This window comes from Acipenser ruthenus, chromosome 25 (assembly GCF_902713425.1).
Source record: "Acipenser ruthenus chromosome 25, fAciRut3.2 maternal haplotype, whole genome shotgun sequence".
NCBI lineage: Eukaryota > Metazoa > Chordata > Actinopteri > Acipenseriformes > Acipenseridae > Acipenser > Acipenser ruthenus.
Window position 1 is genome coordinate 19,637,832 of NC_081213.1, and position 16,582 is coordinate 19,654,413.

The 16,582-nt window shown below is 36.7% G+C and overlaps 1 protein-coding gene across 1 annotated transcript; it reads left to right on the plus strand.

The window, feature by feature from the left end:
• The first annotated feature begins 6,154 nt into the window (after window positions 1-6,154).
• nicn1 (nicolin 1) lies at window positions 6,155-16,474 on the plus strand. Its single transcript, XM_034023916.3, has 7 exons — window positions 6,155-6,372; window positions 8,521-8,658; window positions 10,096-10,278; window positions 11,353-11,466; window positions 13,269-13,340; window positions 14,929-15,033; window positions 15,408-16,474. The coding sequence occupies exons 2-7, from the start codon at window positions 8,533-8,535 to the stop codon at window positions 15,447-15,449; spliced, it is 642 nt and encodes a 213-aa protein (XP_033879807.2). The 5' UTR covers window positions 6,155-6,372; window positions 8,521-8,532; the 3' UTR covers window positions 15,450-16,474.
• Window positions 16,475-16,582: the final 108 nt, after the last annotated feature.

The following is a 16,582-nucleotide window of genomic DNA, read 5'->3' on the forward strand; positions in this document are numbered from 1 at the left end:
CATCTTGTCCTTCCACCTCCTGTTAACTAGTATAAAGTATGTTTGTTAAAACTGTGTGTAAATAAAGATTTTATATTTCGAATTTAAGTTTGGCAGGGATGGTGTTAAAATCTCATCTCTGTCAAATCCTTGTGCAGAATGTGGCTGGTGCTTAATTGATTAATTGAGATCAATTAAGCCCAGCCACAAGCTATAAAAGCAGAGCCAGCTTCCTTTGTGGAAGGAAGGAAGGAAGGAAGGAAGGAAGGAAGGAAGGAAGGAAGGAAGGAAGGAAGGAAGGAAGGAAGGAAGGAAGGAAGGAAGGAAGGAAGGAAGGAAGGAAGGAAGGAAGGAAGGAAGGAAGGAAGGAAGGAAGGAAGGAAGGATCCACAAATCTCTATAGGTTTCAAATTTATGGTTTTGAAATATTCTATAGCAAACATGTTTTTTGGTACTACACTAGGTTGAAGAAATGTCTTAGCTTGCTTTGTCTTTAAGGAAGCCTGTTCTTGTTTCACTTCCTTGGCCAATTCACTGTGTCTTCAGTGTCAACACATGTTCTTGAAGACTTATAGAATAATTTAGCTACAACCACTTTCTGTTGACTTCAGGAAAAGGTCCAAGTGACTAGGGTGGAATTTAACACCGTCCCTGGTTTTAGGAACATATTTCAACAAAGGTAGTTCTAAAGAAGTCACAAATGAAGTTGGATTAAACTGCACCATAAAATGGTGCCAGCTGCTGCCATCATTGTGTCCTGCACCTTTCTCAAACACTTTATTCACAATCCCCGCAAACAAAACAAACACAATGTTTAAGAAAGCTGATCCTGTGGTTTAACTCTGCACATGGGAGTAGACACATGTATATAAAACGGTAGTCAATTCCAGGAGACAGGATAGCTGCAGCTGATAGTAGCCTAATCAGATTTAAAAAGCAATACAGGTATTGACACAGTCTTAAATTATAACTTAGTTCTGTTTTCTCTACAGTGTGATTTTAAATAGCTTAGGAACCTACCAAGCATGTGATTGTGTAACGTAGTTGACCAGCAATATTGACATCTGTTACGCAGTGAAAGTCATCAGATATTGTTTTAAAGGTCAGTGTGGCGATAGGTATGCAGAAGTCACAAGACTCAATGAATCTTATTGTATAATATATCAGGCGTGTTCAGATGCCCTTTAAACACTGACACGAACACTGAATAACAACACAGGGTAGAAACGACTCATTCTACAGTATGAATAATGTCTAAGATTGTGATAATTAGAAAAGCAAATCTCAGCTTTCAATTCATTTATAAAAATAGTCAAGCTCAAATTTATATGCAGTCAGGGTAACAATGGTTGCACTGTTCTCAAGAATTAAAATCTCTAATAATACATTTTTATTCCACTGTCCCCTTACAGTACCTTTTTTATGATATTTGAAATCCTTCCAAATAGTTCTTATTGCAAAAACTGAAATGCACTTTTTAATTTATTTTTGAATTTTTGTATAAGTGTTAACATGTGCTTTCACCTGAGTTCAGGAGCTGCTCCTCAATTCTAGTTGCCTTCCATAATGTACGCAGAGAGCCATAATGTAAGAGCGAGCCAGCGCCATCTAATGGTAGAGCCAACCAATATAGCTGTGGCACTAGATGGTGCTGGCGCTTAGTGACAAATCCGTCTCTGGCAAGCACTTGGAATGATTGCAAACATGATCACATTGAAGAACACTAAAAGCAAAGAAAACGTCATTTAAGTTATTTACTCTTTATTGTAATTCCATGTTTACTAATGCATAATGTCTTGGGTGCCACTGGACTAGTTTGCTTTTTAGCAAGCAAAAAGTCTGAGTTGGTTCCACTCCAAATCATTCTGTATTATTTATCCATCTGTTGCAATACTTGATGGGAGTGTGTAAGATATATGGTAGAACTACTCACTGCCAGATTCACAGCAGGAGTAAGGGACAACAAACTTGTCTGATAGCCAGGTGGTACTCTGCTGCCCCCTGCCTGTGGAAGTAGATTTGTTTATTTATTTATTTATTTATTTATTTATTTATTTATTTATTGTTAGGAATCTCTTTTTCAGAATGTTCTCTCATTTAAAATGTCCTGTCCCTACATTCCAACAACACTTTCACTTTTTCTCACATGGATAAAAGTGAAAGAAATTCAAATTTTGAATTTCACAGAAGCATGTTTTTTTTTTTTTTAATGACAAATTTGCATGTAAAGTAAGGTCATATTCACAAAGAGCTAATGCAGGAAGTACACTGAACCCCTATATGCATATTCCAGTATCCTAATACTTTATGATGATGGATAGTTAGACCACCTAATATGACCACACTAGCAAATTCCCATTCCCAAGTTAAAGGATCATCTTTATATTAACTACCTGTCCATAAGCAGGTTTGCCAGAATATAGGACTTAGATGATCTTGTGATTTCTAATTGAAGTGCCTACTGTACAAAAACAACAAGACATAGTCTGTTTTAGCGAGCAATGTTCCTTTTAAAAATCAGTCAGGCAAATTTAAAAAGTTATGATTCACAGCAGAATATGATGTATTAAGTAACCACATTTAGCTTTTTGTTAAAAAGACAGTTCTCCTGAATGTATATATTCTAGCACTGACCGGTCTGGTTTAGATGGTCAACAAGCTAGGGTTGTGTTTTGGAACTTAAGCTGGTCTGACCAGCTTACCAGCTTCTGCTGTTTGATCAGCATCTCCTAGCTCCTAGCTGGTTTTACCAGTGTCTCCCAGCTCCTAGGTTTTTTGATGAGTGGCTATTGTCCTGTTGTCTCAGCAGTGTTAGATTCTGGTTGTGTCTAATTTGATGTAGAGAAAAGATGATCAAGGAGAGAAGAAAGTGACTGCTTGGATCAGTCTTAGACTTTCTCGTGCAAACCTGAATCATACACTCACTTTACATTTCTGCTCATCTGAATTTCCCATTAGTGCTAATTATTCTTTACCATGCTGACAATTCCAGTAAAGAAATTCTACCTGCTTCTAAAAGCTGATTTTCTTAACTGAGGTGGTTTGAAAAACAGCCATTTGTGGTGCTCTGCTGTAGTTTCAGGAGGATAACCATAAAGCTGTTGTTCTGCTATGAATGCTCATGGTGTGTCCTAATGAATATATTAGTCTGATTTTGGGGTGTGTGGGTAATCTTCATTGTAAATTGTGTTTTTGTGAAAGTAATTGGGTTTAGGGATGGGGCTGAGCGAATTGACTTTATCACAGTTGTCAAGTTTTGTTTAGAATTATAGTACCTGTGACTTCGACGTACCAGCTACTGTTTGTATGCATGAGATGCACTAGTATGTAATTACAATCAGGGTTACACACACACACAAAAAAGGTGAAAGTCATTCATCTTTAGCATACTCCGGGAAACCAATTATGACACGCTTTCTTGTTTTAATGCACAGTGTATATATAATTAATCATACTAATTCTGGTCAGCATAGCAGATTTCAATTTGGTTATAGGCGCTTGGCATTTGACCATTAATCACAATGACACGACAGGAATTAACAGCTTCCAGATCTTTCAGAAAGCTTGGTTTTAATATGACGGACAGAGTTTATTTGAGCTTTGCAAGCATTTCCCTTTCTTTACCCTTTAGAAGACATGTTACAAAGTTAAAACACGCTTTAATTCATGGATTTACATCATGAGACGTTCACATGTGAATCACATTTAGGTAGTGTGGGCAACATGTATTTTTATGTGGTTTACTTATTGTTGATTATTGGTAAGATTTTGAACAACCAGAGATGTGAGGGTAGTAAAATACCTCCCATAAGTTAACCATGGGTGTTTTTGTGAGCTGTTTTAAATGTCCAGCAGATGGCGTTGATGTATATCACTAACTGAAAAAAACTGTCCTGAACAACATGTGTTTATAATAATGGGCCTGTGCAGTCATCTTCAGTTCAATATACAGTCTCCAAATTAGAGGTCTAATCGGGTCTACCCGGACCAGAGGACCCGAGACCTGACCCGTACCAAATGGGTTTTTGAGTGCAAAATTGTCACGCAACACTCTGCTCGGGTCCAATTTTGTTTACTTAGTAATACACAAACTGTCGATTTATTATTGAAGAGGCTCTCTTTGGTACTAAAAATCATTGTTTATAATTCCTGTTGCGTGGATTGGCTTCCCCCAGTAGCACATGACATGGCTTGCAGAGCGCAGCAGCAGACACGTGACCCGCATCGAAGGTGTTTCTTTTTGATCATTCTTAAAAGTCAGAGTAATGGATTTGTTTATGAAGGATGTGAAAGAAAAACTTAAGAAAAATGAATTACATGAATAAAAGCTCACAGAAAAATGCAAGTCTGCAGTGTGGGAATCATTTGTTGTTATTATGGACAAAGAAGGATACGTTTTGCAAAACACACATTTTACATCTCAATTCCATTTGCTCTTGTGTTAAGTTTGTAATAAAATCACACATTTACTAGATTGTACTTCAGTTCATTTGATTTTCAGATAATGTATTTATCTTTGTATCTTTTGCACAAACATATTCATATATTTAATTTTACAGTCCTCTGTCTAGGTTCATGATGGAATAAACACTATCTGTAGTTCAGACAGATTTCCAGGTTGACTGGAAAAACACACTGCTTCAATATTGTATCTAGTCAGTGCATATACTGGGGAAAGGAAAAGCGTTCCACTGTTTTTTCGAGCTGGGTCGGATCCGGGTCTAATAACAAGAATTTTACATTGGGTCGGGTTGGGTTGATTAATTTGGACTTGTGAAGACCTCTACTCCAAATACAAAGACTCACAGGTGTGAGAATAACATGCTTCACTTTTCATTTGTCTTGAAACAGCTTTATTAAAGACAAATATATTAGTAAAAATAGGCTGCAATGCGTCAGTGATAATAAGATGGTAGCAGTGGGGTATTAATTATATATAATTTGCTCCACTTGAACAGCACAAGTTGCCAGTCTATTATATTTTTGTTACAAACTTTCCTGCTGAAAAGTTCCCTGTGGCGAGAAATAATTACATTTCAAGTCTTAAATAAACATCTCAATTCCTCTGTATTTTTTATCTTCCAGGGGATGTGTTATTCAACATAATAGTAGAAGTCTCTCTTAGGAAATATAAACAGACTGAGCCAGACTAAGCCAGCGGCTTCCCTTTAGGACCCTGCTGTGCAATTGGTTACGTCACTTACCTGAGGAACAATGTCTTCACTTAAAACCCATCCAGAATCAAGAGCTGTTTATTAAACTACTTTAAACAAATACAACAATTGTGTGGTGATTTGGATTGCAAAGTCTTCAATGCCACTTAGATGCAACCCACTAGAGTCCAATTGTGTTTCTATTGTCTAGTAGATAACTCCAGTATTGACATTGGACACAGCTGTGGCTTTGCTAATAATATATATATATATACTGTATATTATACACACACATACACACATGCCTGCTGCCATTATACATTTGACTTATTTACACTATAAAGCTGAGCTAAGCCAAGCATTGACATGACACACCTAGCTTTCATTTAGTACCTTAAATGAATAAAATCATCCTTAGGGGAGAATACCAGTGGGATTAATATACAGTTAAAGGGCAGCAGTATTTTAATCTGCAGCTGTTTAGATGTGTTTAAAAAAAAAAGAACCCCTAAGAATTTAGACAAGTCCAAACTGGTTCCTCTCCATGTTTTGGTAGCCATGACAACATTACTGATAACGTTGTTAAGTCATTTTTTTTAGTCAACCCTTATTCACATTATGGCTCAAATCTCTTTAGGGGTTTAATATGGAAGACAAATTTACTTTCAAATGCCAGCCTTTTCAATTGTTTATAGCTAGTGATGTCACTGCTAGGAAAGAGGGACCTACAACACATTAAACTTGTGCGGTATGTCATGCCAGCATGAATTTACAAGCAAATACCCCTTCAGTGAGTCTTAAATTATACCCTGTGTTATAATGCGACAGCTAAACTGCAGATTAGGTTACAGACCTAACCATAGGCCTGTAACCTATTCACATCAAGTGTGTATTCAACATTACACTGTAGTGCATTGTTAAATGGGACATCTTAAATGTTGATTGGGTCATTCATTAATTGTATGTTAGATGCTTTGAAAGGTGGCTCAATTGTGTGTCCTGTGCCTTTAAAAAAAGCACCAGGTCGCCATGGTTGCAGACAGGAAGCTGAATACAAGAGGAAGCTCTCGCAGGCTTTTCATTCAAAAACAGCGTTTGTTTTCTCAGTTTAAAATATATATATATGTCGTTTTACTGTATGAATACTTTTCATCGTTGATTTAGTGAGTGCATTGCACAACAATAAACGCTTTTTCATTTCCACTGCAAATATACATTATAAAACGAGGTCATACGGAATGTAAGTAACAATGCATGTTCACAATTATAAATTTGCACCGAGGTTATTCATTCTTGTAATTTAAAATGATCTGGTTTTGGATATAATATTTTACAGAGTGGAATGATATTAAAGTGCATTTGTTTCATGCGTAATCATAATAATAATTCCATGCAGTTAGTGACAGCTTTTTAAGGTCGTAGGGCGATTTGGATGACTGGCTGCAATGACTCCGCCAAACTCTAGATGGCAGTGCAAATAAAAAAAAAAAAAATTTAATTTGTTTTTAAATTGAAGATGGCTTTTAAAATATTCTGTGCGGGCAAATTTATTATTTATAGAAAAGATGCATTTAAACCACTGCTTTCAGTATTCAGAATACTGGGTTTAACACGTTTAAAGTAGAAAGATGTCTTTACTGGGAAGATGGGTATTAGAAACATTTCTATGATGGAAGATGGCAAGGAAACACTGTCTAGCTGTGCAGATTGCTGTTTTCTGTGTGTTTTAATGGGAAGATGAGTATCGGAGCAGGTGCATGCATCTGATCTTGCCGTAACTTACTAGTCACTGTCTGGTCTGTGGAGGTACACATGTTGTATTTATAATTCCATCAAAATGTTTATTTGTCATCTTCTAACCCTTATTGAAATAGGTTGATTCTAATTAATCACACTAACAATTTACAGGATTTAACACTGGCATTCACTTTTTTTTTTTTTTTTTTTTTTTTTACGTACTGACTAGTCAGTGAGCAATCAGCATTGCTCAACAGTGTTTCCTTGCCATGTTCCCTCATAAATATCTTTCTAATACCCATCTTCCAATTATAACAGCTAGAAAGCAGTGGTCTGCATAGCAGATTTTTAGGTCCTTTGCACTCTGCGTCCAAATGTGCATCAGGTTTAACAAGGCAGTGATAATTATGTATTCATAACAAACTATAATTGTCACAGTTGTTACTTGTTCTTGGTTTTCTTTCTTTCTTTCTTTCTTTCTTTCTTTCTTTCTTTCTTTCTTTCTTTCTTTTTGTTAACTCAATTATTAAATGCACTGCAGGCAATAAACCAGGTTCCTAAATTCTAGGGTGGCTTACGACCTGTATCTATTTGCACCATTAAAATAGACAAGATTTTGTCTGATAAGGGTGTGTAAAGTAATAAGGCTGCACAAAAATGCCCTTTTTATATATCGAGCATCAAAATAAACTTATCACTATTAACACATTTATTTAAAAATTGAAATAAAATAAATAAGGTACCAGTATATAAATGATGGATAAAATGTTTTGGGTTTCTTTTTAATCACTTGATCATTCATCCTTGACCATGACACGCTTGAGTGACTATGACTGAAGCATATGCACTGAATCACAAAAGTTATTGTATTTCTTGCTCTTATTGTATTACTTGTATTGTAACAGTTAATGTATTTGCTTACGATTGTAAGTCGCCCTGGATAAGGGCGTCTGCTAAGAAAGAAATAAATAAATAAATAAATAAAATAATTAGTGAGACAGTTGATTGGACACTGGATATGGAGTGATGTGAGCTGTTGAATTGCAAGCTTGAATAAAAGCAATAAAGAAAATCACAATATGCCACGTCTGTCGAGAGCAGCGCCTTCGTGCAATTGGCATGTTGGAGGCTGGACTAGGACAGCGTGTTGTGGCTCGCCGTCTTGGGTGCTCACAGCCAGCAAATTCAAACCTGGCGAGACGGTATAACCAGACACACTGACAATGACAGGCCACGAACTGGGAGACCAAGAGTCACAACACCTGCCCAAGATTGCAGCATCTTCATGGTGTCAATTGTTAATCCGCACAATAAAAAGTCACTGCACCTGCGCTAAAACGGTTTGTCATTTTTCGATCACATCTAGTGAATTTTATCCAAATAAGTGAGTTTCTTTTGATGCTCAAATATAAGTGATATGTTTCTTTTGATGCATCACAAGTAAAGAAAGAATGAATCTGTATGTGTTCACTTTAAATTAGAGGACATCAAAAGTTATCACATGAATGTTTTAAGTGGGTTAGTAGTGGGGTTCCACCTTTGCATGAATAAAAAAATAATCAGATTGAATACATTTTCCTGAACCAAAGTATCTGCTGGGCAGATGCGTTGCTAACCCCTTTTGAAAATGTTACTCTGATTTGTTTCCTAGATTCCTTTAAGTATGTGTGATAACGTCCTAGCCTGCACAGTTAAGACCCCCGTGGCCCTGCAGATTGGGGATGTAAAGACAGACACAGCAAGGCCAGGTGTTTTCGTAATTGATGTTGCCTTCCCACAGAGTGTGAATGTAAGTGGCATCAACTATCCTGTTATTTTGCCACTGGAGGAGTATATTGAGACCAAGGCTGCCTAGATACAGTATAGACAATCAACATAAAATACATCAAAATTCACTTGTACAACATCTTTTGTGAATGTCAGGTCACATACATATATAGTTTTGAAGCTCATAAGTGAGTCAGGCTTACTGATATAATGAATGGGGAGTTATCTGAGTGTGTAATTAGAAAGTGCTCTGCTACCCAGCTGGACTGCAGTTTAACAATGATTATCCTTCAGTATACAGATAAGGTAGTGCTTATTTTTTTATTTATTATTTGTTTTATTTCTTAGCAGACGCCCTTATCCAGGGTGACTTACAATTGTTACAAGATATCACATTATTTTTACATACTATTACATTATATTTTTACACTTTAAAAAAAAAAAAAAAAAAAAACATACAATTACCCATACTGTGGTCCAGTGGTTAAAGAAAAGGGCATGTAACCAGGAGGTCCCCAGTTCAAATCCCACCTCAGCCACTGACTCATTGTGTGACCCTGAGCAAGTCACTTAACCTCCTTGTGCTCTGTCTTTCGGGTGAGATGTAGTTGTAAGTGACTGCAGCTGATGCATAATTCACACACCCGAGTCTCTGTTGGGTTTTTACTGGAGCAATCTAGGTAAAGTACCTTGCTCAACGGTACGACAGCAGTGTCCCCCCACCAGGGATTGAACCCATGACCCTCCGGTCAGGAGTCCAGAGGCCTAACCACTACTCCACACTGCTGCTCTTATCTTTCTGGATTCCCTGAAATATAACCTGTGGTCTGATGTGGGTAACCTTGTTTGTGCCAGAGACACGCAGTACAAACAGAGCAGGACCACCGATTTTAAGATTTATTGAACAGATTTGTAAGATTAAAAATACATTAGGACACCTTGGTTGGCAGCAAATTCTGTGTAATTAAAATATGTATTTTGTCCTTTAGAAAGTGAAGATAATGCCATTGTTTTGTTTTGATATAGAATGGTAGATCTCCTAGGATTAGTCTACTGACTTCAGTACTTTTAGACTTAAATAAATCAGTCATAAATAAGAAAATAAAGAAAAAAAAAAAAATGCTTTCATTCAGAAAATCAAACGATTGGCCTGGGGCAAAACATTTCATTGTGTATCAAAACATACTAAAAGTAGTAATAATTTTTTTAATGGCCAGAAGGTAAGAATACAAGGTGAATATTACTGTAGACTGAAAGAATGACACTGTAATGTGTGAAAGCAAGGGAAATTTAACTGAATACCCTGTTATAAAGACTACATTTTTACATGTGTACTGTAAGACCCCCTAAATCAGGTGGCAAACCTGTTTTGCCACAAAGGTTTTTATCTTGTTCAATTTGCTTTAAGAAATGTTTTAATAAAACTTGAGTTCATAGAAAGGCTTGTTTTTCTCCTTAGTTGCATGAGATCTCCTTCAAGAATTATTACACTGCCTTTTTAAATGTGCGACTTCAGAAAGTGGACCCAGAGTCTCCAGAAAGTGGAGCTCAGTGGGTTACCTGCCTGCGTAATCACTGCCTCATGCCCAACCCGCACACCGAGGAAGGCTCGCAGGACTACTTCTCCATCTACAGACAGCAGGTATGTCCAAGACACAGCAGAGCTTTCAATAAGCAACATTGTGAAGGAGTTTGGGAACTGCTGGCAGTGGGAATGAATGGAGGGGATCCTAATAATATTTGTTCACTTTTTATTAATGTTCTGAACAGGTCTAAATGCCACATTTGCATATTTTATTGAATCTGCCCTGCTACCTGTAAAACATTCTGAAACGTCCCATTTCTCAACGGCATAAAAACAAAGCTTTGTCAAACATTTTGTGAAAGATGTACTCTGTTTCTGCATTCAGTTTAGTTGTGTTACTCTCCATTACCTCCTTCATCGATCTCTAGTTTGGATAATAGAGATTAATAAATTTTCTTTAGTTGGCAATATGAATGCATGCTGTAGTTTCAAAATGCTACATTTATTTCACACATGCACACAATCCTGTTTGTTTGCCTGTGTAGAAGCATTCAATCTGTGTGCAGCACATGTTTTTAGTGGTAAGCGGTGTCTCCTGTACCTGCAAATCATTGTGTTGAAGACAGGATGTCAAACATTCCATCTGCCCATCAGGTGGCAGGGAGCTGCCTGATCCAGCTCATCCATAAAGTAAAAAAAATGTCTTAACTTTCCACCCCGTCTTTTGATGTCAGTTCCTGAGAGAATAAAACCCTGATGGGAAGACAAAAACATGGACTAGAAATAAGTGTGATAAATATTTTATGCAGCTTCAACTGTTTTGAAAATCAGAGGCAGCCTCACGGTCTGATTCTTTTGAAGAATACCATGCGTTCATCTATTTTGATTTCATTTTGACCTAGATGATGAATTGATATACACCATAAAAGCATGCATGGTTGTATATGGATATTTAAGGGTAATCTTGTAAAGTGGATTGACAGTACTGTATTATACTGAGTGAACATGTTTTATTCATTTGTAACTTTAGGACCATGGTTTAGGACATAGTCACAGGGTCAAGGTCACTGTTTTTTTTTTATGTATTTAATTTGTGTTCCCCATGAAACTGTAGGCAGTGTTCTATTTGTACTGCACTCTTCTAGTGTGATGAGGTAGCATATCAGTCCTGTATTGTGCTTTGCCTACTAGATGCTAATGGAGCCAGATAACGTGACTTCAGTCCGTCTAATTCTGAGACAGCCTTCTTCAGTGTGGCTAAACTTCACCCTGGAAGACATTAAAATTACGGAGTGTGGCACTGAGGTTGGTAATCTGGATGTTGTATATTACAGTAATAAATACAGTACTGTTGGTAAGTTCATATAGTATGAAAAGTGTCATCAACTACCTGCAAGTGTATCCTAGATTAAAATGGAGGAAAACAAAGTAGACAGCTCAGCAAACCCTGTAAATGAAGTTTAGGAAACATGGTTTTTCATGGTGGTTCATTCACTTTAGTGGACTAGAATGCAATAGCAGTCTGTATAATAGGTATGTACACATTAATATCGAAAATGCCATGTAGATGACCAGATAAAAAAGGGTTTAGCAGACAGGGGGTGTCTAACAGTTGTCTGCCTTCCAAGAGGACTGTAAAACATATAATGCCTTCTTTGGATTTTGTCATAACTTGTACACAGACCTACCAAATGCCATACGGCACAGACCAATCAAACAGCATAAACTGTCTAATTGTAACCTATGATTGGAAACTGCTTCGGTCATACCTTGTCCATATAATATTGCCAACTTTCTATAGTAATGGGAAAACTGTCATTTGAAAAACTTCTGTGAAGAAAACTTGACATTCCTCCCCCCACCCCCATAAAACAATTTGAATAAAGAATTCCAAATGTTAGTTTGACACAATATATCTGTTAGGTTAACCCCATGGAGACATCGATTGAAATCAATCTTGGGGTTCATACTGTTCTGTGTTGTACACTGTTGGTTAAATTTGATGGAGTAATAGAAAAGAAGCAATATAGCCAACAGCACACCGTAGACTTAGTGCCATGGTTTGGGTCCTTTTGCATTTTATAACCACGCAGGCCTGCTACAGCACATCCAATAACCTTTATGTAATATGGCTGACACCAGTGCTTAGAAATTATGTTTAAAGCCAGATAGATACCTGGGGGGGGGGGGGGGAGAAGAATCTACAAGAAAGTCATTTATTAAGCTTACACTGTCAAGCATGTAGTATAGCGATATTTGGCAGCAGTTTAATTCTCACATATATTCTATGAAATTCTTTTGATGTCTGTTCATGAATGTAATCTATTTATATTTTGTTACTGAAGTACCACAGACATTCCTATTGGGAATTAACTGTTAATATCTTAAATGTTTGCCTCACTGACTCGCTGTATGCTCTCATTGTGCTTCTTTTCTATTAGAAAATACATAAAAGAAGGATTTGGACTTTACTTGGGATACCGGATATGTTCTCATTAAAAATACCCCATTCATGTTCTCGTCTCTTTCTAGTTTATTTTTATTTTTTATCAAAGTTCCTTGTAGGCCTACAGGGTCTCATCTAATGTGTAAAGTTCAAGTATTCTGGCCTTTTTCTTTTGACATGCATCACAATTATCATTAAAAAAAAAAAAAAAAAAAACTCATTTTGGTGGTAAAATTTGGTCACCATTAAGAATAACTTCTCCCCGTTTTATATCTTTTTTTGGTTCTTCACTTGTTTTTTTGTTAATTCAGGATGTGCACATAATACAACACTTGAGCAATCTGGTACCTTTGCTGTCGCTGAGTTTGAAATGCAACAGTGAGTACTGTACGTGCAAGTTGCGTCAACTTTTTTTCTGTAGTGTTGTTTTAAAAAAAAATCTTTATATTAGGGTATAAAATGCAAGTAGGAACCAAAGGAAAAGGAGCATCAGTGATAACATGGCATATAAATATAAAGGTGTATGACATTGTTTTAGGAACTTATATATTTAAGAACACAGAAACCTGGAAGAAGAAACACACAACTTTTTAGTTTTGACAGTGTTTTGTTTCCCCTAAGTCAGCAAATAATATGTGTGATTTATTGTATTTTTCTCCAGAATTCAGAGAAGAAAAGTTCATCTTGGTTTTCCAACTTAACACCTGTGGAACAGCCCATGAATCTACAAGCTGTAAGCATTTAAGATTTTAAGATGTGCCAAACAAATTGTGCCTTGTGACCAGTTTATATACAGATGTTGCACTGAAACTCTTACACTTACAGAAATGTTGAAATCTGAGCTGTACAAAGTGATTATTTGGATCAGGGCTCTCCACAGCTGGGCGTCATAGGGGTTGATTGGGCTAATTTACCATTTCAAGTGAAACAGCTGAAGAAAGCTGCTTGGATTTGTGTGGATTGCTGTTCTGTGCTCAGAAAAGCAGCAATCATCACAAATCCATGCAGCTGCTTCTTCACTTGTTTCACTTTGAATGGTAAATTAGCCCTTTCAACACCAATGTCCCTTACCTGATTGTGAGCACATGATTTCTGCAGAGATCTCAGTTCGAATAATCAGATTATTGGTTTGTGCAGCAGTAGTTTATACTGTACAGGTAGGTTTAGGGTGGAGATCTGTCCAAGCACTGTATACTGTTACCAGATTCCACTTCTCACTACAGGAGTTATTTGTCACTAAACAGGTAACTAAACTCATAGTCATTGGTTACATGGTTCTTAAGCTATAGGTGTTACGCTGTAGAGTGGAACTTAAATATATTTGAACACCATTACTTTTAGGTTACATTTGTCTTACATTTATTCCAAGATTTTTTCTTCATTAGTTTCAAATTTGACCTTATCTGTAAAAGAGCAACTTGGTGGGTATAAAATGTCACGTATTTCATTTTGTCTTTCAATCATCCCATCCTGGTGACCTATTAAAGTTAAAAAAAATATATATATATAAAAAAAATATATATATATAGCGCCTTTCGTAGTGGACCACCATCACAAAGCACTTTACAAGATACGAGACTAGGGTGTGTGAACTATGCATCAGTTGCAGTCACTTACAACGTCTCACCCAAAAGACAGAGCACAAGGAGGTTAAGTGACTTGCTTAGGGTCACACAATGAGTCAGTGGCTGAGCTGGGATTTGAACCGGAGACCTCCTGGTTACAAGCCTGTTTCTTTAACCACTGGACCACACAGCACCACTCTAGCCTCAAATGGAAGCATGTATTTTTAAAGGAAGTTCAGCTGGTACACCAGGGTGTAACAATTAACCTGCCCCCCTCCAAACACTCTGCCCTCCCTCAACGCTTTGATTTGTAATTACAGTTCTTACAACATCTGGCAGTATATGTATTGGAGTGACATGCAAATTGATATAAAGAAAACATGATGCTGAAATGCCCTCTGCTGTTTGCAAATGTATCACAATACAGATATACACATTTGATCACATTCTTGTGGACTGCTGTCAACGTGTTGTTAAATTAAATACAATACAGTCATATACAGGAAATATTGGCAGTCGGTAACAACACTGAATAGTATATTTGCACACCTGTTCCCTGTGAGTAGCAGACATAGTTAGATGGAGATTGTGTATTTTCATTAAGAGGTGTTGCTTGGTGTTTTTGTCAGTCAAACTTGATTTAATGATGTGCTTGACAGTCAGATTCCAAAAGGAGCCTATACATTCTAGAGTTCCAATAATTCTGAGGAATTAAGCATGTTGTTTTATCTTATATTTTCTGTGCTGTGGTTTTAGGGACTTCCTGACCCAGAGAAAGTGTCGTCCTGCATCCAGCAGATGTGGGCCTTAACAGAAGTGATGCAGACCAATCAGACAAGCGCACGCGTTGGCCGATTTGATGTGAGTGTCAGGCTGATGGCCACTCTGTTCTTTGTTAAAATAATGAGGGTGTGGATACTGGTATGTTATGCCACTTGAACCTGATTATGTACACTTGAACCTGGCTATGTCATCGTGTAAGAACTGGTTGAAAGAGGATTTCTTTGTCTGTACACATGTAACATGAAACATGTTGTTGTCCAAGATTAGGATAATATCAAATAGCCTAATAAATGCACACATTTATATAATATTCTTTGAGAAAAGAAAGCTATCGAGGGAAGCTGTCCTGAGAAAATTCTGTCATAGATGTGCTTGTAAAGTATGTATTCTGACATTTATTGTTAAAGTGGAAACGCCGTTTCTGACTTAAGTCTTTTTTTATTTTCTTTGAGGTGGATGGCTGCTATGATATCAACTTGCTCTCCTACACGTAACACGGGCTTGTCCAACTGAATGTGAGTGCGATCTTCAATGTGTAGAACGGATCCTGTGAACGAGACCCAATCCCCTGATCATGAGGAATCTTGCTCAATTAGTGTTCATTCTACAAATAACATATTTAAAATATGTACTAAAATATATAACAGTATTTAAAAGATGTACTATTTATGGGCAGTTGTATTGCATTACCTGTGTCCCTCTTCAAATGACTGAAAAGAAGTAATTCAATGTTATAGGAAATGGCACTGAAATTTTACTGTTGTGACTCAAGCTGGATGAACTGGTGTGCAGGATCAGTGAACCTGAGTGGGCATTTAGACCATACGCTTGCTTATATTTTGTCCACTTCTGGTCAAAGATCACTACAGTGACCCCTGGTATTATTTGGGTTAATTTGCTGTCTTCTCTTCTGTTACACAATCTATCAAATATGTATTGTACTGTACATATTTGCTTTGCAGCACCATATACAATAGATGTGAAATGAGTGTAGAAAATGCAATGATATTATATATTAATTTAACAGAAGTCATTATTATGCTACTGTGTGTCCCTACATATAGCTGCATGGCATCTAAAACTGCACAATGAATGTTAGAAGTATCAAATATATTTAACAGCTAATACATCTGTAAAAGCATGTATGAAGAAAGGTAGTTGTCTTTTGTTCCACATTTTGTAAACACACAAACCTCTCACATTTGAACAAATATTTTCTTTTAAGAAGTATGGTATTCAAAAGTATCATTCTGTACTACCTAAATCATCGATTAATTAGAAGAAAAAAAAGTAAGCAGTGTTTATTTTAGCAAAATACTTTTTATTGGTTACGATGAGCGTTTCTAATAAGGCAAAGTTATCTTCTAAAGTGTCAAAGTGGTTGAGGAATAATAACAAGGTACCTGGAGGAAAGCTAAGCAGTGAGATAATGGGAGGGAAGAGTTCTGTTTTCAAAACATGTTTTATTCACTTTTTTTCTTATTCAGATTTATTTCATTTGGTGCCAAGTACAGGTTACCATTATATCAGGTTTACGAAATAAAACATATGTGGCTGCAATCGCTGAAAGTGAACAGGAGCAAACAATAATACTAAACAAGCACGTCTTAAATTAAATATATTTGTC